The following is a 27727-nucleotide window of genomic DNA, read 5'->3' as shown; positions in this document are numbered from 1 at the left end:
CAAGGGATATGGATTTATACAGCGAAGCCTCTGGAACTGTTATTGATTTGTTACTGTGTCTTCTTCAGATTACATTTTAGAGTCCATTCTGTTTCTGAAATTCAGAGGATTTTGCTTCTGTCAAATCAGGTAGCCTCAAATACAGCTTTAAGAGAGCATGAAATAACTAACTATTAAGTTACATAATTACTTACTACTAAGTGTCGATTTGTTTCCGTTTGAACCAGAGCATAGTAAAATCAACCTTTCCATTGCCAACATATGACTGTTGAGATTCTCTCTCACCACTGTGACACATCTCCCAAATCACTCTGAGAGTTTGACTGGAACACAGAGATGTCATTAAAAATGCATTAAAGCATATTAAGGCATAATTAGATATTAGTCCCTAATCTGCAGTAATTACAAAGACAGCGGCAGCGAGTGCTTCGGTAAATGAGTTAAGCACATTTTTTTGCTAGCGTAGGTATAATCGGGAGAAGGTGCACTCATTCGGTGTAATATACAGCTATAGACGGAGGATGAACCAACTCCAGGGTAAAGCTAAAAGTAGCCTAATGTTAGTTAACATTCTATTAACAACAAACATCATAAACTTGTCTTTTTAGGCAAGTACCTGATATGGGTGTCATGTAAGCTAAAAAAAATAGCTTACATGACAATAAAAACTGTAAGTTACTAATTATAACGTTTTCATTTTCAGAGTTATTCAAATAATGAATAAAGTATATACAGAAAGCGAGTGAAGAACATGATCACTAACTTAGATTTATAGTGAGTTTGCACTCACACACACACAAAAAAAAAAATAAATAAAAAAAAAATATATATATACACTGAACACTGCAGCTGTCTACACTCTTTACGAGCCTTAAACACGCTCCGCCTGTGTACAGCCTAGAAAATAAGAGAGAATAACTGAACCAGAGCTGCTCTGTCAGATATCATGAAGCTCAAATAGACATCAATCCCATGGGCCACAGCACAGAAGGGTTATGAAAACACAACACTATACTGTATAACACCATAATTAATGTCTGTTATGTAACCAGCTGTTGTTAGACAGATAATGGCTAAATGGACATTAAAATGAGATCTTCATTCATGAACCGTAGTTAGTGTTGTAACAGTGTATATACACAAAGTCTATTATAAGACTGAATGTCAGATCTGTTTAATGGATCTGTTCACGGGCGTAATTTCCTATGGGGACAGGGGGGACATGTCCCCCCCACTTTTCAAAATCCCATTCGTGTCCCCCCCACTTTCAAACAGATAAGTGCTTTCAAATGATTTTTTTTAAACGCGCGCCATCAACGTCACGGAGGAGCAGGACCGAGCAGAACAGACATCCTGCCTGTCTGTGTCGACGAGCGCGTCTGCGTACAGGCAGGACTCGTGCACACTCTAAATAGTGTAAGCGCACTGAAAGTTCTACTGAGCAGCCGGTATCGCAGTCAGTCATGAAACCTCCAAGCATGAAACGCCAGCAACAGATGACTTTAATGTCTTCATGGATGAAAAAAAGGAGATGTGAGAGTTGGTTGATTCAGTAAATCAGCTCAGGTCAGGGTAATCAAAATGTCTGTCAACTTATTTTTTTACAGTCTATGGTCTACAACTGTTGATGAGCTAACGTTAACATACACTGTTGCTAGGTAACTTTAGACCGTTAGCTAGCTAACCTAAACATTTAATGTTGCCTAGAACATTCTGTGTCCACTTTAAACAGCAGCGTTTTCTGTCAGCAATGTATGACAAGCAGACTCTGGCTGCTGTTATAGGCTACTCAACTCATGATACTCAGATGCAGAAATAAAATAAGTCTTAATAATAAATGTTTTTTCTAAACTTGAGCTATTGTTGTTCACTTATAATATTTGTTCATTTAAAATGGAAGTTATTTTGTAAAAAAATTAAAAAGGCTTAATGCCGAGCTAGCCTGAGTTAGCCTATATTTAATATAGTGTTAGGGTTATGTGGTGAGCCTGAGTATAGTTTTACAAATCAGCCCAGTCTAGTCTGTAAAGTTATTGATACGCAGTCAGCGTTTTTTTTACACATTGATCTGAAAATGAATGTGGCAAACACCCAGTTTTTAAAATGTACATCCAGAGACTCTTTTCTGGCTATGTGGACTCAATATGATCATAACTCAGTTGTTTTCATATCAGAGCACAGATGAGGCAGAGCTGCTTCAGAACAGAGAGGGTGAGATAGGGAAAAACAGTAGCAGCACAACGTTACAGGTAGATTATGTGCTGTATGAAAGGCCTGGTGATTTTGATTTGTTGGTGATAAAAGGGAAGAAGAGTACATGATAAATAGTGAATACAGTTTGAATATTATCAAATTAAATGTTCTTCTTGTAGGAGCCAAATTGCGTGTTGTTATTTGTTTAGAATATTTTTTTTTACATGGTCACATCATCCCCTGGGTGTGGTTTCATATTATTTACCTGCTCACTTGTGTGGTGGAGAGAAACAGAATCAGGCCCTGATATTTTTCTGTTGACTGTTATAATATAGTTTCAGTTGTGATGAACTTTTGTTTATTTTTTTTATGCCATGCTTTCATATCAGAGAACAGATGAGGTGAAGCTGCTTAAAGACAGGGAGAAGTAGCTCAGAGTTGCAGGTGCTGTGTAAAGGGTCAGGTTATTAATTTTAATTATGTCATGTCAGAAACAGGCTAGCACATTTTCATATTTCATAGGTGAGACAGGCAAACATTTTAGTGAACGTTTTTGACTTTATAAAATTATTCTCTCAAGTCTTGGGTATTCAACAATAAAGTAAGACATCTTTTTCTTATACATAGTAGCCTATTATTCTTTTTGGCAGAATTTATCATTATAAACAACTTAATTATTTCCTGGATTTTGTATCACCATAGTCCCTAACTGTATATAAATGGAGGAAATGGGATTCAAATCGAAACATTTTTTCCACATTTTGTGTCCCCCCCACTTCTCAAACCAAAGTTACACCCTTGGATCTGTTTAACCATATTGAATTTATTTTTAAATTAAAATGGTTGTCTTTTTTCAAACTGTAACAGATAGATACTGGATCTTTATCTTTGTTTTTTTTTTTTTTTTTTTTTTGCACCGTAATATATCAGTTAAAACAGCCAGGTCAGAATTATTGTATTTTTTGTTGTTTGTTTTAAAAGCAATTTAATAACTGTGCCCTTGATTTACTGTAAATAATATGTTTAGCTGTGGTGCGATGTCAAGTCATTAGGCAAGGCATTGTCATTATCTTAAGAATTTTATATTATGAATGAATAGGTTTTTTTTTGTGTGTAAATGAACAAAATAAATGTGTGTATTAATAATGAATTCTAATAAATAAAACTGTAATAAATGCCAGGGTTGGGTGTTTTAGACATAAGTTAATTTAGTTGTGTGGCCTCTCAAGTGTCCATTTTTGAACCACGTTTCACAGCAGTTCTGGAAAACGCCACTGTTCTGTCTGGTGTGGGAACTGGCAGCAACATCAGATCATACTCTAGGCCCAAATCCTCCTGTTTCATGATCATTGGTTCATTCTGTGTGGTTTTACAGGAAAGAATGGAAAGTTAGATATATCTCCTGTTGACAGGATAAATGAATCCAGCTGGGACGTTCCTAGTAAGCTGGCTCTTCTTGTGTTTCCCCATGCACTGGACAGTCAATGTCTGTGCAGGAGTTCTGGCTCGCTGCTGGGCAGATCGGTCCAGAGAATACTGGGTGTGGTGAGACATTGGGTTTATTTATTTGACTTTAATAAGAGTTATATACAACTTGTGTAAAAGAGACTCCCATCAGGCAGCACACAGGTGGTCTTGGCGTAGTATATGAGCTTTTTTATGGACTATGTAGACTGCATTTCTCTTGCAGTCCCAATTAGATTTTTCTGCTGACATTTTCATAAAAGCAAATTTATATGTATTTTAGTATCATTTTTAATGTGAAAATTATATGTTGTAAAATAGGACTTAGAGAATCTTATGTTTGCTGAAATGCCTCTCTTTTTAAGATATTAATCGATCTTAAAAGATGTATAACACATGAATGCTTTGGAGTTAAAAACATATTTACGCTTAACACAAATAGCTGAAATTTATGTTTTTTACAAAACATTCCCAGCTGCCACTAAGGGTTGGATCAAAGCACCCAAAAACCACTTATCGACCTGATGTCACTTCCTTTATAAACACAATCCTGTCTGTAAACTGCATGTAATGACGTCTGCACAATGGTGACTGCAGTTGTTCCTTATCATATGCATCTTATACTTGATACTTACCTTCCACTATTTCTGAAATGCTGTTAAATGACCATCTGCGATTTTATGATTTTGAGACTGCCGATGAAAATTAACTTGGATTGAAGGTTTGCTTAATGATATAATTGAGCTTAAATATGCAGTTTTCTGATCCCCTGAGACTGAATCAAAACTGTTACTTTCTTTCATTCGTCGGAACAGCTGTCAAACCTGGAATTTGTGTCATTGATGTGATACCAATGGATCTTGACCATTAATTTCGACCATCTGAATAGCAAACAGCTGATAATATAATATTTTTTGCTTTTATCACAAAAGGGTCATTAAAGTTAAGCAAGGAATATGCCAATTATTTCTGAATAATCTGCTAAATCCCAATATAATGCAACCCTAGACCTCAGAATCAGAGTGCTTCAGGCAGCAGTCATGTGTATTTGGGATTCAGCACGATGTCTTCACAGAATAGCACAGTTTCAGCCTTCGGTGGTGTGGCAGTGATTTCCGCGAGCGGGATGATGAGGTATGAGCGTTTGAAATTGCAGTGTTCCACAGGGATGCAATTCAGAACCATCAGATCAATTTTTCAGTATTCTGGGGAGAAGGATGGAGAGGAAAGATCAGATTGAATTGTGGTGATGTTGGAGGATAAGAATATGATGTGGCCTGAATGAAACTACTGCAATTTTCATGTTTTGAAGTATATTGAGGGGGGGGGGTTGGGGTGTTAGTTTATTGATGGCTACGTTAACAATTAATAATTTGACTGCAATCGCTTGCTTTTTCCAAGCATTGTATAGGTGTTAAGTAATAAAAGAGGAAATGGTCTTGTTCTGATTTATGTAGAGGTGAGCGGTTTGCATGGCACTGTTGACTCGCACAACTGATGTTTTCTGGATAGAATATAATGAGTGTCTTGATAATGCTACATATTTGCATTGGAGGTAATGGAGGCCTGAGGCAAAGCATACAGTTTTGCAAGAGGATCTTTCCCAGTGTGCATTTCACGTGGAAAGATGTGACATATGACTGCTCATTAATAATGGTTTGTTTCTCTGGTTGTTGCATAGCTGCTGTCCCAAAGTTTTTCTCTCACACATTTTGCAGAGTAAATCAAAATTTTATGAGAGCTAAAGTTGGGGGTGGACGATATGGAAAAAATATATCACGTGTTTTTTCTTTTTTTCGAAAAATATCACCATTTTATCACAATTCTTTGTCATGTTGGTTTTACTATATTGCAAGTTGTTTGAGCATTACAGCCAAACTAATTTCCCTATTATAAAGACAAAAAAGAATGGCAGATATTTAGGCCAAAGAGGGAGAAGATAAAAATCTTTGTTCTTGTTTTTTAATAACAAAGATAAAAGAATGACAGATACACATTACAACTACACATAAAATACAGATAAAACAAACAGTGCTTTATTTTCAGGTAGGTATATTTAGCAGGAGCATCCAAGAAAGTGAATGGGCAAATATAAAAAAATCATATAAACTGATTCCTAAAGCAACTGTATCAAATTTCTTTAGTCAAGAGCAGTGAGTGAATTTTCTCTTTGTGTTTTGTTGTTTTATTAACATTAAAGGAATAGTTCACCCACAAATAAAAATCATGTAATCTGTATGTCAATTCTGTCATAGTGTTTTTATACCACCATTTACTCACACAAAAATGGTTTTAAACCTGATTTCGTTTTTTTTTTCTTCTTTAGAATATAAATGCTATTTTGAGTAACGTGGAAAACCAAACAGTTGCTGGTCCACATATTTATCATATGATCCAGTATATTTTTGCTACTATCAAATTCAATGTGGACCAGCAACTGTTTGGTTACCCACATTCTTTAAAATATCGTCTTTTGTGTTCAGCACAAGAAAGAAATTGATACAAGTTTAGGACAATGTAACAGTGATTAAATAATGACAGAAATTGAGTTTTAGTGTGATCTATAACCGTAATGACAGTAGGCTACATGTTTAATGTGCCTACTCTCCCTTTAAGATATGCATGCATCTAATATACATGCACGTATACGTTTTTCTCTCAACGGTTTACTTTCATTTTAGACATAACAAACTGAGTCTAGATATAAACCTTGTGTGTTTTTACAGTATTAACTCAAGTGTATGAGGCGCTCAGAAAAAGCACAGGTCAGACCAGGTGCAAATGGAACATTTAAAAGGACATGCAAATAATGAGAGAGTAACTCTGCCGCTGAGTTAACACTGCTGTGATTGCATGTGCCATTGTACAGTATATGATGGAGGCGCCAGAACTGCAGCTGACAGAATGTGCGCTGTAGCATGATACTACAATATTTCTTCAAAAGCAGATCGTGGAGACATTTTTATCGTCCACGATAAAAAAAAAAAAAAAAAAAAAAAAAAAATATATATATATATATATATATATATATATCGCACACCCCTAGCTAAAGTGAAATCTTTGCACCACAAGAGCCACCAAATGGAATTGCAACGATTATCATCAAACAGGTTTCTAGAAAAAAAAACACTGCTCTGTCTGCTATTGGTCTAACAAGCACAGTCCCCACCCCCAAACTCATACCATTGGTTAAGCCACTGTTGCTATGTCAGTCTGGGCTGGATTCTCAAACCAAAAAAAAAATAAAAAATGTTTTGATAGCACCTCAGCACCTACAGATGACTTTTTTATGGCTGTCTTTTCATATTAAGCTGGGATATAAGAATGTATTTTACATTTAAGCTCTTAAAGCTCTTTTTCTCCTTGAAGTCATCTAGTAGAAATTATGTTCACAATCAAGTGTGGGGTTATTGCCAGCACAAATGAACATCGCTAGGCATCTGTGTCTTTCTCACGCTTTCTCTCCTTATGTTCTATTCATCCCTGTAACTCTTACTAACTGCCCACTTTTGATTAAATGCCAAATGCCATTGTCCTCTTACTGTATCTAGTGATCAATATGGGCTCAGAAACGGGACAGTCCAAATAATGATTCAATCCCCTTCAAGTGATTTGGACTTAAGTTGTCCTAGGGATGTCCTAGGAACTTTAGGAACACTGAAGATAAGCTGTTGCAGGACTAGACCTCAAATTCCCTCTTCTCCTCTTGTACTTTAAGCTTATATTTCTGTATGTAACTATATAGTGGATGAATGGAAATGTCATGTGTCTGAAACAGATGAATATAAAACTTGCATGAAACATGTAATTTTATGTGAATTTTACTGAAAATGTTAATCCTTATCTGGACTTACTAGTTTACTAGTGCTTTCACAGATTCAAGTGGTAGCATTTGAAATTAATATATCTTTAATATTATTCATTAATTAATATACCTTAATATATATCTTCTCATAGACGGATCCATTGACAAAAGCTGCTTTCAAATGCTTCCATGTGTATTTGTGTAAGCTCTCTGTGAAAACTATGAGTGATGATCATTGTAACCAATTACAGACATACAGTTGTGCCCAAAAATATTGGCACCCTTGTTAAATATGATCAAATAAGGCTGTTAAAATTCATCTGCATAGTTAATCCTTTTGATCTTTTATTTAAAAAATGCAAAAATGTATCCTTTCATTGGATAATAAATTATCATTTAAAATGGGGGGAAATATCATTATGAAATGTTTTTCTCTAATACTCAACAGAAAGAATGAGAGTATGAAAGTTCCTCTTGGGACTCATGAATGCAGTTAAATTATGTGAAGTATGCTACAGCATCGCCGGAGTAGTTTCCTTCACCAGTCCGAGCAGCCGCAGTGATTCTCAACTACAGTCCTGCTTGTTCACCATGAGAAAGTTTTGTCTGAGAAATTGAGGTTAATTTCCATCTTTATAGGCCCCAGAGCCACCCCATCCCCCTTCTCTCTCTTTCTGTCTGTCGCCCCTCCTGGTTGTTGGAGCAGTAATTAGCCAGGCTTTTGGTTCACATGTAAAAGGGACAGGTCCCCAGAGTGACAGTGGAGGGAGAGAGAGCTTTAAGCTAGTCCATTCATCAGGACTGAAGATGAGTGTGCCAGTCCAGCAACCACATGGAAAAAGAGTGAATTTATCTGCCCTGATGTCTCACATATGTGGAATGCAGCTACTATAATATAATGACATGTTTGTGATTCAAATGTTGCTTGCCGTTCATTTAATCAGAATACACTATTACTTTTGAATAACTGCTGACAGCTTCATGCTAACATGCTTAACTTTGACCTTTTGGTTTTATATGCGTGTATCTTTTAGGCACTGGTTTGAGCCCACAGCCTTTGTTTAACGGTTATTGTAGAAGCTAACAGTAACAACAGGATTCAGGAAAAACCAAGTGTGGAGCATGATTTCTGACTGATCAGTATGCTGAAATCCAAGATGCTGTTAATTTAAAGAAAAAAAAAAAGCCTTTCTTTGTCAGTTGCACTAACATTAGTAACCAATGAACGTGAGAAAAGAAAACTGCAGTATCTTAGCTGCTACTGGAAGTAGTGGGAAGAGACTTTAATGATCATTAAAACATGAAAGGCCATTTTCACTACTCAATGGCTAACAAACACATGATGTACTGTGCATTTATATAGCATATAACATACATATCATTTCTCATTAATATTATTATTATTTAATATTCCAGTACAAATAGTAAAACATTGAATTACATTCTACAGGTGCAAGTACAGTAGATGTTTTGTTCAGTGTTTTGTTTTGTCCTTTATTTCAACTTTTTTGCAGTATTATGACTTAATCAGATTTATATATATATATATATATATATATATATATATATATATATATATATATATAAAACTGAATATTGCTATAAAAGGACAAAGACAAACAAAGAAATTTATTATGACCACTGGGCAGCCTGTGGTCATAATACATTTCTTTGTTTATCTTTGTCCTTTTGGCAATATTCAGTTTTTGCATTTTGCTAATTGTTTTGTTTGGCTAGCTTTCATTTGGATTTTTGGGAAAAGTAAAAAAAAAAAACTGAAATATTAGAAGATATTTCTTTTTGGAATCCTTTTTATATTAACATTTATGCATTAAGCAGACACTTTTATCCGAAGCGACTTACAGTGCGCATTCAGAATATGTATTTTATTTTTATCAGTATGTGTGTTCCCTGGGAATTGAACCCATGACCTTTTACATTGCTAACACAATGCGTTACCACTGAGCCACAGGAACATATCTTTAAGTGAAGCGCTATGTATTATAAAGTAAGTGTCAAAAGATGGCCTACATATCTTGTGTATATAACAGACAATAATTTATGCTTTTTTGTTTTCTACCAGACTACATTCTTTGGCATCTTTATCTCACTGAGACAGCTGTTACCCAGTGACCCGTTCTTTCTGCTAAGTATCATCTAAGGAACATCTCAAATGTTTTTGTTGGACAGTTATTTGTTTAGAATGGCACCTTTCCCATTTCTTCTCATGCACTCACATTTGTAACTTTTTTCCCATCTGTATACATATTCTTCTCTTCTTTTCTTTCTTTCCTGTTTTCACACTCTCCTCTCTTTTCTTCAGTTTTTTTAAGCAGGCTTTGACTCATCATCTCAGTGAAACAATTATGGCAGTGATTCAGAGAGAAGGCACGCTAAATTTCTGTTCCTCATTGAAGCTTTTCAGCCAAATGCTGCCAAATGAAGGGGTAGTTTGGCACTTTACCAACGTACTAAAATACCTTACCCTGATCACCTCAACCTACACGCCTCACACATACTCCAATTTTCTGCTTCTAATGTCCCATGACTAAAGAGGTCCCATCTGTGCTCATAGCGCCTCAGTGTGTTCTATTTAGAAATATAGATGGCATCAAAGTGTACAGTTTGTGTCAGGGCCGTGAACAGACCTTTTGAGGGGCATGTGCTGAAACTGAAAAAGGGCAACCCCCTCCCTTTTTTATATCAATTATATATATATTCTCTTTTTTAACTATTCTGTTTGGTTTGATAAGCTAATTTGTATTATTTGGTTAAAGCTGCAGTAGGGAACTTTTGACGCTCTAGCGGTTAATAAACAGAACTGCTTGCATCTTGCGGAAGAACATTGTAGCCGGAGCTACTTCTCTCTGTTTATGTCTATGAAGAATCACAACGGTACTGGGTTACTCCGCCGCGGTACCCCCGAAGCAATCTAAAATAGTCTGAATATAAACACTTATTATAGGTGTACCCTAGTGATTCAGGACAAGCTAAAAACACAGTTTGGAAAATGGATTCATGGTGTACTCGCTTATTATGTTCATTTTTCTACATTTTGAACACAAACAAAGTTACGGACCGCAGCTCTGATTGGTTGTTTTTTTACCGGGAGCGCATGACTTTCTGTAAATGGCAATAGGACCACTGGGAGGAGCCAGAGGAGCTTAATTTTTTTTCACAGATTATCTGTCTCATATTCTACTGTCAGGACAATAATGACAGGTTTAATAAATATGTAAAAAATATTTTTTTTACAAAAGTTCCCTACAGCACCTTTAACATGATTATGAATGACATTGAGAAGAGGGGAAGGTGAGCAATGAGTATTTTTGACAAACTTTTTTTTAAATATAATTTAAGTAATTATGTCCAACTCAATTCCAGATTATCAGAAACTATAGCCATACCGTTACTATAACATATCCAACATGTATCCCCCTACCTGGCAAAAATTTGACACTGTGGTGGACCAGGGATGTTGGTCTCTTGAAGGTCTCTTATTCACTACACTTTCCCTAAAATAAGCCAGCAATGAATAAATAAATAAAAATAGTGTAAAAAGTACAGTTGCAGTGAAAAGCATTTCTGAAGGATCACGTGACACTGAAGAGCACTGAACTGGAGTAATGATGCTGAAAATTCAGCTTTGATCACAAAAATAAATTACATTTTAAAATATATTCAAATAGAAAACAGTTATTTAAAATTGTACAAATATTACACAGTATCACTGTTTTTGCTGTATTTTGGATCAAATAAATGAAGACTTGGAATGAATCATGAATTACATTCTGCAAGATAAAAAATAAAGATTTCACAGTGATGTTCTGTAATTTCTTTTTTAGTTACTACTACATTACTGTAGTAAAACCATGTTTTACTACATTTTATACATGTGAGGACGAGCGGAGAATATACCATAACATGATTAGCCTAAATGTTAATAAATTAAGTGTATCAGCAATCATAAATCAAAGAAGAAATTTCTTAGGAATATATGTTATCTAGGTGACAAGGATCACTCGTCACTTTGTGTAAGTTCCAGTACAAAACAGCGCGTGGACGAACCTGTTATGATTTTCCGATGGTAAAAACAAATTATATATTATTAACAATATATAGTTTTTGACCAGCGAATGTGTGCAAATGTGAATTTTTTGTTGTTGTCCGTCATTAAAACGGCGACGGCGCCTGCCGCTGCCGGCATCACATTACATTTTCATCTAACAGTTACAGGTTACAAACTAGTTTTTGTAGCTATATAGACGGAGCGCTCAGTTTTTTCTGTGGTAAAATCCATTTGGCCAAAATCGCATTTTATAAAAGATGAAATGCTACTATATGCACAGGCTATTTAAGTGTTGGCTATGACTAGATGGCAAATGCTAGCCCTCTCTCTCAGGCAACGTCCCACATGTCTCAGTGAGTCAGTCAGACATTAAATAAATTAAATATGAGCCTTTATAGACATAGTGTTTAGTAGTACTTATTCAAACAACAAGATATTTATTTACCCTTCGCAAAACTTTGTTCAGCTCAGCTGTTGTCTGTGCGGCTGCTGTGGAACTTCAGTTGATTCAATGAATGGGGCATGTGCTCTGCACAGGTTGAGCCCTACCTGTGCACGTGCCTGGTTTTGTGTTGATCAGACATGAAAAAACACATATTACTTTGTGGTAGGTTGCCCTATAAAATAATGTTTTCTCTAAAGAAATTGTCATGTACATTTGTTTTTAACTTTAAAAGAATCTTGTATCTGACTTTTTGCCCCAAAAAAATCATATGAACTACAATATGCAATATGGAGAGCCTGATGGTCCAGGACCAATGTAAATTTGAAGTTAGTTACTGTGTTGAGTCTCATGTTTGATGATCATGTATATTTGTTTTATGCCCTGCAGATTTAAACATTTGTCTTTTTGTAATGTGTTGAATATTGTTGTTGCTAATTATACAGATTTAAATGTCACCATTGTAATAATAATAATAATAATAATAATAATAATAATAATAATAATAATAATAATTAATATGATTATTATATAAAGAGGCAGTTTTGCTGAGTGCTTTGTGATCAACATCATTTAGAATACTTAAAATATTTAAATTTCTGCATATTTTAAGCATGAAGCTCACTGCATATATTATTTTATTATATAAATATTATATTATATTTTTTTTGCCTTTTCAATTATTGTAATTTTACTGATATTTTACAGGTCGTTTGCTGATCAATAGTGGTAATTTTTTTTTTTTCATGTGTTCCCCTTTGTCCTTTTAATTTCAAGTTTTTTTTATTACCTTATGAAATGCTCTCCAGTGGATAAGGATCAGCTAAATTTTTTGTTTGGCTAGCTTTCAGTGGATTATTATTATTTTTTTTGTTCTGCATAGCTTTCCCTTTCACTGGAGACACTCTGTGATTTAAAAACATGACCATTAAGAGAAAAAGCGAGTGACACGAGCAGAGCATCCACAATCATAATGCAGCATAATCACTGGAAATTGTACTATATTCCATCTGAATACCGCCCTTTTCATAGATAATGATACCATGTTTGTGTCTCTTCCATGAAAAACAACCGAATTAACAATTTTCATTGTAGTGTAAATGCACTAGTAGCCTTTCTGCTTCACTACCTAAGGCATCGTGTGAGATGGTACAATGGCTTTAACTTTGTGCACAAATGGTAGTGGTTAACTGGGGCATTGACAGGCACTATTACAACTTTTAGCAGCACATATATGTGGAGAATATTTGTGGGGTGATGATTAAAAATGACAGTGAACTTTATCTGACATTGATCATATTTCTAGCTGGAGGAAAAATGTATTCACTTTAGCTTCTTGTAATGTAGGTTATTACAATACTCTGTACATTTTTACACAAGGCCTTATAATAGCCCCTTATAAATGTTCAGATTTATATGGTTTTATTCATAAATGTGAAATTTGGAAAAATAAAATAGAAATTATTTGTAAAGCCTAGCCTGGTTTCATGTTCATTTGTTTGTGTGTGTGTGTGTGTGCAGGACGAGCTCTGATGAGGCTCACTGACAGGAAGTTGGAGCGTATGGGCATCATGCAGGAGAGTCAGAGACAGTACATACTACAGCAGGTCCTCCAGCTCCGCGTCAGAGAAGAGGTCCGTACTCTGCAGCTGCTCACGCAAGGTACATACTGTACACACGTACATGTAGAGCTATGCTTGAAATGAAAGTCCTCCATAGCCTTCTAATGTTTTTAAATTAAGCTAGGCTTTCTTTACCTTAACCCTGCCTGATTTATGAAACTTTTTTTTTTTTTTTACTCTAACTGCCAAGAAAGTGTAGTTTAGCAAATGTAGTAATACTCTCTTACCTGTCTTGACCTTGTTGAGGGTCTCCACACTCATTGCAGAATTGCAATTCAAAGAAATTCATGTAAGAAATTAGTCATTCCACAGATTTTAAATAGGGTTTAAGTCTGGGCTCTGACTAGGCCATGCAAGGACATTCACCTTTTTCTTCTTCAACCACTTGTGGTCCGTTTTGCTGGTTGATTTGGATCATTGTCATGTTGGAAGGTAAACCTTCCACTTCTTAATTAATTGACTTTATTGTGCTTCTAGGAATTGATAAAGCCTTTGAAATATTCTTTGTACCTTCTATGATGGTTTTAAGTATAAATAGTGTGAGTAGTGTGTTCACACTGAAAATTCCAAAAAGAAAAAGTGCACTTTATATAACCGAAGTCTGGAATGTTGGACAATTCATGCATTCAACAAAATGTAATTATTTTAAAGGGGGTGATTCTTTTCTATACCCACTGTATATTATGTCACACTTAACACTTCTTTAGTAAGATTTTTCTGTGTGTGAAAATGCTGCCGGCAGTGGCGAATCGCAAATCTGTGAATGAATGTTTCGAACTGAAGTAAACTTCAACAGATTTCCCATGTGCAAGGAGTAGGGAGCAATGAACACTGCATAGGGACCATCATGACGACTGGAATAGAGAACCACTAAGATAGAGGATGGATGTGTAGATTGATAAATAAATGTATAGATGCATATCTGGATAGATTGATAGAAATATATGTTAGAGGTTATTGCTAATTGAAATGAATGTAATCATAACAGATTCTTTACGCATTCAAGTAGATTGGAGCTGTAAAATAACTGCTGGTATGCCTTGCATATCTGCGTGTGTACACAAAACTCAATCAAGTTCATTAGGATTCAAAACTGTTGACCTCTGTTTACTGGCTAAGCATTCCTTAAAGAGAGAGTTAGTGATTGAAAAGGAGAGAAAGAGAGGTATTATTTGGTAAAGGTCTCAGTTGTTGCTGCTTTTTTTTTTGTCTTTCTGATATAGAAAGCTAAATTAAACAATGACATGCCTGGGAACGGAGAGCACACAGATGCTGTCTAAATAAGCTAGAGTTTGCAAAAGCCCAGTGAAGGACAATATTTTAAGGGGACTAAAGAGCTGCTGTGCCTAACAAAGTAAATCTAGGCTGAGCATTAGCTTTGTTGTCCGAAGGAAAAGGAAAATTTGTAGCTTTGTTCCAGGTTCAATACAGTAAATACTAATCTCAGTTGAGCATCTGTTACATGTTGTCAATTACCCTGAAAATTATGAAAGTACATTATGTGGAATACATTTTCTCTGCAATACAAGGCAAACATGCTAATCTTTATAGTAAATGAAGCAAGAAAGGTTTCCAGTAGAATCCTAGATGAAATTTCAGAGCTCCTCACGAGGGCACCTGGTAACTCGTGTAGGCCACACACACACAGTCTGACATTAGCTGCTATCTGCAGTGACTAACAGCTCTTGTTGTGCTCTGGCAGTCGAGTATCATGCAGACAGACAGTAATTAACCTTTAGGGCTCATTGGACCATGCAGGGAAAATAATTAGATTCTGGCTCCTGTGAATGCCAGAGGGATGGCTGGACCACGAAGGCCTTATCAGTTACAGTGAACCGGACAGTAACAGCCAGTGTTTTCTACTTCACATAACTACTGTATCCACCGGGCGGAAGTCACTGATTGGATTTCATGTCATGCTATTTCATGCTATTTTTAGTGGGGATTGCCGCAGCTCATGGATTTTATATTGCCATTCAAACAATGCAATATATTACGGTAATGACAAAAAGTCTAAAGTCATACGTTTGAGTTATGTTTCACTTCCCTCAATAACTGTTATCCTAATACTGTAAAATATTTAAAAAAATCAATAAAATGATATGCCTTAGTGCGATTGTCAAATTGTGTAAGCTTCATTTTAATTAAATATAAGCTTTACTGGTTTCAGAGTGAAGCACAACATTTAGATATTTTATTCATGATGCAGTGTTTCAGCATCAGATAACGTTCGGTTCATTTACAGTGAATCAAGCCTCATTATATTTCAATATACATAAATGTTAGTATTGTAATAAATGTGTAAAATTAAAGGATCTATTCCTTATTTATTATTTTATGATTTTTTTATCACTTATTTTAGTATTTATTTTTCATGATAATAATAATTATAATACTTATATTAAATAATAATAAAGTTATTTTTGTAAATAATAAGATGGTACTTGAAAAAATATATATATATACATTTGTGTGTGTCAGTTTTTTTTGTTGCTATTATTAAATGGGATTTTTTTTTTTTTAATTAAATGGGATTAAGACATTTTGCATTTTTTTTATTATTATTTTTTTTTTACTTTTCACTTTTCAAAAAGATCTCAATCTTTGTCACTGCTCAATGTGTCCGGAACATACGTGGCTCAGACAGATGTAAGCTCTCCCACATTGATAGATTCAGTGAAACCCGAATTCATTTTAGTGTAAGCATTAAGTAATTTAGGTGTTTCCATTAGCATTTGGCTGGATGTGTATGATATTGAAACTGTATGTAGTTTGTTGCCATATACCCATAAGGCAACACAGTGGTCTCATACATGTGGACATGACTAAACGTGGTGTAAGTTTTTCTCTCTGTAGGACATCTACAGTATCTGCTGATGTTAAACGTTTTCTCTTCTCTCCTGAGTGAGATAAAAACTTGTTATTTTGCCATCTGTGACGGTACCAGAACCCAAATCAATATGAAATCATCAATACAAAATTAAACCCACCCGTAGATACCAAACAAGCACAACAGATGGCTCACAAAGCATTTGTTTATGGGCCTTGAGAACTAATGAGAACTGCTGTGCTCTAATCATTCTGTCATAATTACTTATCATTAGTGTTTACACATTGCTTTTAAATCTGTATCCATGGCTACATCAAATATTCCACTTCTGTAGCGAAAAAAAAAACATCTACACTGTTGTGATAAAAATAGATGTTGTCAATGTTCGCTAAGTTAATGAATCAGGCAGACCAGAAAGGAAAGAGTGACTGAGCCAAGTTGAACAAGTTTGATCAATTTTTCCTTTCTTCTTGCTTTTGTGATTCAAGTATCTTTAAGTACCCAAAACATCGACCTCATTTTAATTCATGAAGAGGTCCGAATCGTAGAGGTTATTGCACAGATTATGAATTATTGCATACACGTGTCTTGGCGGGGTCAAATCTCAGAGGTTGTTATACAGGTTTTAAATTGGCTGCCATTTAGAAAGTTAGACGGCGAGCTTAATAGCAGTCCAGCAAAGCTCATTTATCAAACCAAAAGAAAAACACAAAAGTGATCAGTAACTAAACCATTTGGTCCTTTCAGAGTGCTTTGAAAGTCTTTCCTGAGTCTTTGAGGGATGAGGTACATTTTCATATTTTATAATGATAGTAGTTTGATAAGCTGTGACGTTTTAATGTATTTGAAAAAAAAAAATTGTGGTAAAAGTGTTTTATTGATCATTTGGTGGTTAAATTTGTAATGTAATTCTTTTTTATTCTTTTGCTTAGAAAACATTTAGTATCTGCTAGTACACTTTTTAAAGGGGTCCTATTTTGCTCTTTTACAAAGTCTTGATTTTGTTTTGGGGGTGTACTAGAGCATGCTCTCATGCTTGGTGGTTCGAAAATAATAATTTTTCGCATAATTTACATTATTAAAATACCTTTCTCCCCAGTCTTGCAGAAATGGCTCGATTATTTTTGGGTTTGTTGAAGGCCCACCTTCGGAAAAATATAATGTGTTGTGATTGGTCAGCTGTCCCAGTGCATTGTGATTGGCGAACAGCTTAGACATTGTTTCAGTACTGCCTCTCCACTTGCCAAAGCAGCAAGTTCCAGATGGTGTTAATATTTTCATGTCAGTTTATATATATCTATTATTATTATTATTTTTTTTTTATTTTTTTTTTTATTATTTTTTTTTTTTTTTTGCTAAATCACGTTTTAGATACGATGTCAACAACCACTTAAAAATAAGTATAAATAAATAAACATAATAGGAACCCTTTAATCTGGAAGTTGAAAGTGTCATCTCTTAATCATTGTAAATATTAAGGAAAAACTATTGAAATTTAAAAAAACTAAAAAGATTATAAATATTAATTTGTGTGTATATATATATATATATATATATATATATATATATATATATATATATATATATATATATATATATTACTCTAATGCAAATTAAATGTTGGAATGCACATTGTGGCAGTTGCAATAGTATATCTAAGAGGCAGTGGTGAAGAGATCTGTATTATGAAGCTTTTCGAGTGTCCAGTGTGTGTGTGAGAGAGAGAGAGAGAGAGAGAGAGCGCTCTAGGGAGAGAAATGCGCTCAGTGGTCCCCCCTCTCGGGGTGTCTTTGGGAAAAGGTGCAGATTGGTATCATTGTTTTGCAGTGCTTCGAGGAAGTATTCCTCTTCTCCAGAAGGTCAGGTTAATTTCATTTTTTAATTTCCCTTCCCAGGCGATCCCAAAAGAGACACTTCCTAAGCACTGCTTTGGAAGATGGGATTAAGTCTTGTTGAAGAAAATTTGTTAAATAAATATACTCTCCTATTATTCCTCCATACGTTCCTGTCATTCAGTCACATGTTGTTTGATAGAATCCTGAGCTGAGAATCATATTTAATCAAATCTGAATCGTAATGTCTTAGATGAGTTTGCACATTAACAGCTCATTTGGACTGACACGCAAAGGGTTTGGCATCATTAGAAAGTGGGATATGTACAGTTATATGTGATTTAATGCTTTAAGAAAAGACAGGGTGAGTAACTGATGACACAACTTTCATTTTTTGGTGCACTGTCCCTTTAAGTGATATTGTGCAAAGTTGCATTTAATTTGCAGTTCTACATATTCTGAGGTTAGAGATTCTATACCAATGAATAATAGTGACACAGAGAAGTAAGAGATTACGATAACGTAAGTGTAAATAACAGCGTTACGCATTTCTTTAAATTATAGCATTCTTTAAAAATCAATTTGAGAGTAATTTTCTTTTTACCTTCAGGGACGATCAATACAAAACATTTCTCAACTATCCATAGAAACAAAGGTTTTCCCAAAAGAAATGCATCATGACAAATGTTTATCTATTGATGAGCGGAAGACATCCCAAAGGGGATGTTTTGTTTGTTAAATAGGCAACAAGAGTCACTTCAGGGTGTTATTTGATTCTGCAAGCTGCCCAAAAAGACGGCAAGCACATCTTTTGTCTGGATTTTCATCACTAAGGTCAATAGCAGTACAGGGTTTCCCTTCCATTGGTCATCACTGCTCATTAAAATGCGATTTCCCAGCAAAACCATCTTAATTGAAGCTGTACATTTTTTGATGATAGTTTTTTTTTATCTCATTATTTTTATTTTTTACTGTTTTCACAAACTTCTACCCACTGCTTGCTAAAATACCCTTGACATGAGAAATCCCTTCTTACATTTCCACTTTAGTTTTCGTGTTCTGCTTTCGAACTACAAACCTAATCTTAGCTATGCCATTCTGCTTTGCTCTTTACCTCATCTTGTAGTGCCGCACATTGAGAATGCCAAGGTCACAGAGAGGCCTGTTGTATTTGTGTGTATATGTGCATGTTTGTCTTTCAAGGACAGAGGAATAAGAACTGCTGAAACATGTGGTACATGCTATTAATGAAAGGTTGAGACTCCTAGATATAATAAATATGAAATGTGAAAATATGCACACATACATTTAGATTAAGTATACAGACAGCTTTATATATATATATATATATATATATATATATATATGTGTGTGTGTGTGTGTGTGTGTGTGGGCATGTTGTTGTGACATATCAGGACACAACTTTGTATAATGACATGGGTATGACACAGGTATTACAAGGAGAGGGTGACTTATGAGGACATAACCCATGTCCCAATTTTTCAAAACACTTATAAATCATACAGAATGAGTTTTTTTGAGAAAGTAAAAATGCACAAAGTTTCCTGTGAGGGTTAGGTGTAGGGTTGGTGAAGGGCGATGTGTGTGTGTGTATCCACAGTTTCGACAAAAAAAATCTACAAAGATTAACCCTTTGATGCGTACGATAACACCGGTGTGATTAGAACTTTCAGTGCGTCACGTCATCAACTGCTGAATTTAAATCCACTTTCGACGCAAAGCCAGATCGAACGCGCTGAGCGCTTGTCATATTCTCACAAATATTCAGTATTTTCAACCATTTAATGCTTATTTAAAAGTTTCAGACATTTAATTACACATGACTAATAGCAAAAACATACATTTATAGTTTGTAAAATATATGCAGATGTCTGTGGAAACGGCAATAATGATCCATACAAATATAATCTGACAACATGTTTTTATTGATATCATATACAGATAGTGTAGGTAACTAAAGTTTACTCTGCGTTCCACCCAGTTTACAGCAGACTTTTATGTGTTTTCAGGAGGAGAGGATGGATGTGCGTGTTGTAAATCCCACAGCTCTGATTCAGTTTGAACTAACATTGGCGGCACCCATCTCCCACTATAGATCTACTAACACGGTCGATATAAAAGTTTTTAAACTACCAAATATATTGACTTGCACATATTTTAGGATCGGAATATCAGATATTTCATAATATAGTGAGCATGTTTTGGGAACATTGTGAATAAAACAAGAAAAATGAAATAAAAGCGATCCATGTGTCAGATCTATTTTGGCTGCGTTGTGTCACATGACAAGCATGACTCATCGCCATGGAAACAATAATGCTATACATTCTAAAATAACGGTCATCTAAAAAAAACTAACATGGGGGTCTCAGCTAGAATATTTTAAACTCACGTGCGAAAGGGTTAAAAAAAACTTATTGAAAATTTAGCTCAGTTTTATTTTTACAGTATTACTGTTCCCTTTCGAAGGCGGTTCAATTCCACATTGGGTCAGGAATCTGACATGACAGGGAATCCCTTCCTTCCTTATCCTACCTGAAATCTTATTGCACAATGCCAGTGAAGTTGCACTTCACACTTGCCAGTGCCAGCCAAGACTGCGAAAAGGAGCGGAGCCTCATCTCTATTTAATGCACCATCTTGGTGGCTTAAACTCTGGATCTTCCTCTTTCAAGCATCCTACTTCAAGACAGCTGTGGAGAAGACACAAGAAGATAGATTTCACTCTTGATTTTCCAGCATGTCTAGGTATTACATGCTGTGTTCGGGACCCCCTGAGGCACCCACAAGTTCTGCACCCTGTGCCTGCGTCTCACCCATGAGGAGCCATCACTCACCGGGTCCGACAGCCCGCACTGCGAGGAGTTCCCTTTGCAGGTACTTCGGTCAAATCATGGGTTACATGGTGCTCCACCGGCATATGTGGCTGATGCTGGCAGATCAAAAGGACGCAGACAGAGGAAGGCTTTGCTTAACACGCCTTTGTCTGCCTCTGGCCTCTTTGGAGATGCTATGGAGGCCATCATGAAGTGCTTCTCAGAAGCTCAGAAACGCTCCAAAGCAATGACTCATTTTCAGCCACGGTGTGCTAGAGCGGCACAGTCTTCAGCACACAGTAGGTCAACATCTGCTTCCCACTGCCTAGCGAAGCAAGCCCCCTCAGCTCCCACTTCATCTGTTCCATATCAGGAGCCTTCTGTTCATGCCAAAACCGCGTCACAGAGGGCACCAAAGATGCCTCACGGACTCAAGAATAAGGACTTGTGTCCTGGGAGCCCCCCTCCTTTGGATCAGAGGTCTCGTTCCTGACAGGAGGATTTGGAGGAGATCGCTAAATGGCAGGCCCGCTGTAAAATGTCCAAAATGTTCTCATGAGGTTGCACCATTAACAAGTGATACATGACCCTCACTGCCACACAGCACTTCTATTTATCTTGTGAGTATTCTGAACGCGACCCGATACAAAAAAAAAAAAGAAGCGTTTTGCCCTCTGTACCATTTGCAATCGCTCTGCATTCCATTCCGGGCATCTCAGACTGCATGCAGAATGTAAGAGAGCATGGTTTCTACAACTGCTATTTCGTCTTTCCGTAGAAAGATGGAAGTCTCCATCAAATCTTGGACTGGAGTTCCAGCCAAGAAATTGGTTTATCTTGGCGGATCTGAATATGGCACCTCTACCCGGAATGGGAGAAGTGTCATGCGCGGATAGTGTGTGGGAACCTGCAAACCTGGGCTCATTATCTTTGCACGTAATAGATTACGTAGGTTGCCGACCCATGATTTAGACTGTTTCTGATTTAAATAAAGCAGCAATTGATTTCATAAAATAATGAGTTTTGATTTAAAGGTCTTAAGCTATAGCTTACATGAAAAGAAATCACACACATGACACTTGCAAATTAAATAATTTTATATACTGTAATATATATATAATAATTGTATATACTGATTTATTAATTACTGTGTAATATGTTTTATTTTTAAAACCGATCATAAACTCTCTAATATTTTCAGAATTTTTACAGCTATTTTGCTTTATTTTAAATATGAAAAAATAAAATTTTAGGGCTGACACTGCATCTTTCTGAGAATAAAATGCAGCAAACAAGTTTGTTAAAAACAAACCAAAATTCTAAATATTTTGCTTATAATTTCTGCACAGGAGAGACTTGTTGTTTCCAAGCAAAATGAAATATATTGGTATCACTATTGGTAGTAGCCAAAATGAGTTGAAAAATATTGGCACATCGGCAAAAATACAATATCGTGCATCACTAATATATACATACAGTGCTGAGTAGACTTACTATAGTCCATTACGGTTTCCAAATTGCATGACAAAAACTGTGTTTAGTAATGTAATCCACTACTTTAAATTACACATTTCAGGTAATTCAGTCAAGACTCCTTTTTGATTGCTATTAGATTACTTTTGACCTAATTTCTTTATCGCATTGATTTAAATAGGATAATCTTGTAACATATTGATATAATATATTCTGTTCGTTGTTATAAATAACATAAAGCGCAATTAACGTTATATTACATGAAAGCTTCCCAGACTAGGGTTTGTGAAAGAACTGCAGGGGATTTAAAATTACAATTTAATTATTAAACACACATACATATATATATATACATGAGATCGTAGAAGGGCAGATTGTCAGGAAGATAGTACCAGCAATTTATCAGACATGCCAGTATGCAAGAAAAATTCCTAGTACTGTGAATAGAGTAGCGCAGGCTTACCAATACCAGCCCAATGCCCAATCTGATTTTTGGAAATTGATAGAAATTCTCAGGGGGAAAAAAATTCTAAAAAAAATAATTTGCAAAACTGCAGGCTATACAAGCTGTAACAATGGTCCACACCAGATAAATCTGTGGAAATAGGACCATTTGCCCTCCAGGTTTGTCAGGTGTAGGCATCTGGTGAATAGAGAGAAACAGCATAGCATTGGCTGGATTAGAAATCAGAAATTAACTGGCTGGAGGTTTGAGTTTCACAGTGTGGAGCCTCGTACATCAGTTTCCAGTGAGCAGCAGTGCCATTAAAAACGCATTGGTCCGGTTCCACTCTGTCTGCACCCCCCATCTTCAGTGCAAAACCACAAGCTCTCCGGCCACCCGACGCCAAGATGCTCTCACAGATAGACTCACACTTGTGCCTACACATAAACACGTACTGCCTTGTGTGCATATACACACTGATAGTTGCCATGCAGTCAGCTTCCCAGCAATAGGCCTTGGACCTTGTCAGAAGGATCAATACTGTGGGCATTAAAGCCAAGGAAGCCAGTCCAAGCTCTGCCCTGCTCCACCGAGGGATATATATATATACCGTAATGTCGGGCATCTTATAGTGGCCGGGGCCGTGGTGAACACGGACAAATAAAGGCCGGGGGAAAATTTGTGCAGCAGAGCCAGATAATGGACGTACACGCCCACTGCCGGAGCGTTTCTCGTTCTCGAGTCAAGAAAAGGTTGCATCAGTTTTCGGATCACCACCAGTACAGAACCGAGAACCGTTTCTGTCGGACGCGTCCGATTCGAGAACCGAGGAGCTGATGTTACTGCGCATACATGATTCAGTGTGAAGCAGACTGACACACAGAGCATCTGAACCGAACTGATTCTTTTGATGATTGATTCTGAACTGATTCTGTGCTAATGTTATGATCTCTGTCCACTGGAACGCTATCACTTTTAATTTAAAACGGGTTATTTAAAACAATTACTTACCAAAAACAGATGGAATTAGAAATAAAGGCCTGCCTCTAATAAAAGCCTGTTACCTTCTGCAGTTCAGGTAAGCCAGGTCAGGCTCTAAAATGCTGTGTCTTTGGTGTCACTGTGTCTGCACTGCATGTGAAGGATCAGGATTGTTGCACATCTACAAATCAAGCTACATTCACTTCAAGCTCTAATTATTTTTCAATAACCGTAAAGTACTGACAGTACTGAAAGACTGCTTTTGGCCTATTCAAACTGTGTGTTCCATCTAGCTGCAAAAATTATCGATAACATCCAAATGCTAAAGGTTTGACAGTGAAAACTGTTTAAATATGAAATTTGTTCATTCCTAATACAGTGTATCCAGTTAGTTTGAGAGAGCACCATTCTGGACTTTTATTGATGAGTTCTAGTTAATTTGTGTTTCTTACTAAAATGCCTCATAATGCGTATACATGGAGATCAACGCGTGTACAAGGGTTAACTTGTTGTAGAAAATTGGCTTACTGGAAGTAATGTAATAAATGTAATAATGTTTAAATTCACTTTGACTACAATGTTAAGGCAAAGAAAAAGGGTCTTTTAAAAGCTGCTTTGATGAATGAGGTGGTCAAATTGTGAGGCTGTTCTATCACAAGTCTGTGACTGCAGGTTACTGTACATTTTTTTTTTTTTTAAGTAACTATTGCCTGTCCATTTTATTCACTGGCTCCAGCCCCAGCAATTTCTAAAAGCTGCCCTTGAGCTCTGTAATTTGAGCCTTCCTGCAGAAGAATATTACACCCTTATGAACAGGTACTGTATTGTGATGAAACTGTGGTAGAGCGATATTATCAGATGGTAATGCTAAGCTACTTTGTTACTGCGTGATTATATTTATTTACCATCATATTTACATACTCAAGGTTCTTTAAATAATACTATGAAACATGCCCAAAAACAGGTGTAGAATCATGGTCCTTTCTTAATTAGCGCAGGCATTTGGAAAGGTTAAAATGACTCACTCTAGAGTGAAGTAATGTTGAGGAGAATGTGGCTTGGAGTCCTAGATTTTACTGTGTGGTGTGAACTAAAGAAGTGTGTTTTCCAGAAGAGTCACCATACAATGTCTGATGTTTATACCAGACATACTCCTTTTTGGAGCTAAAATGCATAAAATGTGGTTTTCCTGTGTCATGTAAATGAAAATATTTATTAGCTGTGACAAGGTGCAGTAAGGTGCACCATTGAGAATTAAAACCCATTCCATAGTGTCCCAATGTCTGACGTTTGTCCAGAAGGTCTGCCAGATAAAGTTCTTCAGAGGAAGGTGTTCAGGTTTCCTTTCTTGAGTTGGCAGACTCAGCCTTGATGTCTTTACCCTTGGCTTCTCATCTGAAGTGGACTTGTGGGTACACGCGAAAGAAAATCCAACAATATACCAGCAGAACTGTTCTGTACATATAATGTCCATGGAACTGTGGCCTGTTAAAACCACACAAACATCTGTTTGAGTTTACTGGTTAAGTTGCATTAATTATGCCATTTACCCCTCCCCCATATTCTACATATTCTTACATAGCCTCATCCAATCCTTCTCTGAAGAATTGCTGTTACATTCTCCAGCACTGATCAACAGTCCATCATTATCTCTAATTGCTGCCATTACACATTTAATTACCTGCCAAAATGTCCCTTTGCTCCCTCTCTGGGTGAGCATGATGAGAAGTGATTATTGTCTACAGTCTTCTGCTCAGAAAATGGACTGTATGAAATAAAATTTTCACTTTTCTTCCTTTATAATTATACATGTTAATTTGCTGTAACAAAGCATGACATGCACATAAGAGATGACTATAGGTATATGCATATAACACACTGGAAATTTCTAAATATTCCTAAATTTGAAAATTGTCATTTACTTAATCATGTCTTTGCAAATCCATTTGACTTCCGTTCGCCTGTGGAAAAACAATGGAGAAATTTTGAAAACTCTCTTCCATGCAATTGCAGTGATACAAGCTTTTAGGCTTCAAAAAGAACTACTGAGGTATATTAAAAATATCATTAGACTGGTTTACTCTGATGCTTTATGCCAGAATTTCTGAATCCACATGATCGGTATATAAACCATAGACCAAAGTTTATGTAAACCTGGCACATTCATTTAAGAAGTAACAATATCAGATTCATGAATCAATCTTTATTTTGAGTTGGACCTTTTCAATTAATCATTTGCCAAACATGTTTGAATGGTTTAATGAATCAGACTGAATTGGTTCGTGAGTTTAATTGTGAATCAAATGTTAAAGTATAAATATTTTAAAATATTTAACATTTGTATGTTATAAAAAAAAAAAAAAAAATCTAATTCTGTCAACATTTATTCATTCTCAAACTACTCCAAACCTGTATGAGTTTCTTCTGTTGAACATGAAAGGCAATATTTTTTAAGAATGTGGGTAGCAAATTAATTGCTGGTCCCACTTGACTTTACTTACAATGGAAGTCAATGGGGACCAACAACTTAAAATTTACTTTTTAAGTTCAAAAGAAGCAAGAAACTTATTCAGGTTTGGAACAGCTTGAGCATCAGTAAATTATGGCAGGATTTCATTTTTGCATGAATCATCCCTTTAATAGTTATGTGTCCTTTTAAAACTTGAAAACTTTAGTCATTTCATTATAATTGCATGGAAAAGAGAGCAACTAGTGTAGTCTACAGAATTTTTCTGTTTGTGTTCCACAAAAAAATCAGGTCTGCATATGAGCATAAATAATGAAAGGAATATTAAATTTCATGGCTCAAGTCCTTAGAAACCATATAGCAATAACTTGGCAACCACTTACAGCATCCTAGAATTGTGGCTGGGATTATTGTTTCATTCATTAAGGTCCTGTTTCCTTTTCTCTGTCAATAATGTCGCAGCTGTGATCTAATTGTTGTGAGTTTGCACTTGCATCAGCTCCCCGTATATCAGAATCTCACTGACTCATGGAGAGCAAATTGGCTTAAATCAGTTTGAGCCTTGATAAAAATCGGTTTATAAATATTTACAGACAGGGACTGCCTGAAGGGTGGGTACCAATGAGACTTACTGGTAAGTAGCTGATGCACTGCACTGTAGTTCCTTCTGTGAGAATGTCAAGCTGTTTGTGCCCCATCTGTATATCTGTCTGCAAGTGTGTGTGTGTGTGTGTGTGTGTGTGTGTGTGTGTGTTTCAGAGAAGCTGCAGGCTTAGTTTGCCCCCTATTAAAGATTTACACTCATCACAGGGGCAGTTATTAAGCCCCTGGGCCCCTTCATGACACTTACTTTCAGTTTGATGGAAACATTGTGAGGAGATTAAAGCCACTTCATTGAAAGGCCTTTTTGCTATTCTGCTTGATTGATCTTCAGCAGGCCTTTGATATACAGCATTAACTGTCTCTCTGTCTCCTTACCATCTTTAAGGAATAGTCCACACAAAAAAATAACTCCTTTACCATTTACTCATTTTAAGTCTGTCTGTCTGTCTGTCTGTCTGTCTGTCTATCTATCTCTATTTTCACTTAGTAAAATTGTGTAAACCGGTTTTGAAAGAATATATATTGCAATATAGCTTAAGAAAAATACAAAAAAAGTATGAAAATACTTTTTATGCAGTGCACACTCCCTACATTCTTCGTCTCACTCTGTCTTGTTGTCATCCCCTTATATAACTACCCTTATTAATTGCTCACCTCCCTCTCA

General features: G+C 36.0%; 1 protein-coding gene across 5 annotated transcripts in view; it reads left to right on the top strand.

Annotated features, from left to right (window-relative positions):
• LOC127935395 (sterile alpha motif domain-containing protein 12) overlaps positions 1-27727 on the top strand; it is an 84541-nt gene that overhangs the window by 18647 nt on the left and 38167 nt on the right. For 2 of the 5 annotated variants that reach the window (XM_052533219.1, XM_052533218.1), the window contains exon 4: positions 13495-13607. In XM_052533219.1, the coding sequence (XP_052389179.1) occupies positions 13495-13607 (113 nt within the window). Of the gene's footprint in view, positions 1-13494; positions 13636-20287; positions 20495-27727 lie in introns of those variants that run through there. The other 3 variants (XM_052533222.1, XM_052533221.1, XM_052533220.1) reach the window with 2 other exon arrangements.

This window comes from Carassius gibelio, chromosome A19 (genome assembly GCF_023724105.1).
Source record: "Carassius gibelio isolate Cgi1373 ecotype wild population from Czech Republic chromosome A19, carGib1.2-hapl.c, whole genome shotgun sequence".
Taxonomy (NCBI): Eukaryota; Metazoa; Chordata; class Actinopteri; order Cypriniformes; family Cyprinidae; genus Carassius; species Carassius gibelio.
The sequence above is the reverse complement of the archived record's forward strand: the minus strand, read 5'-3'. Positions and strand labels throughout refer to the sequence as shown.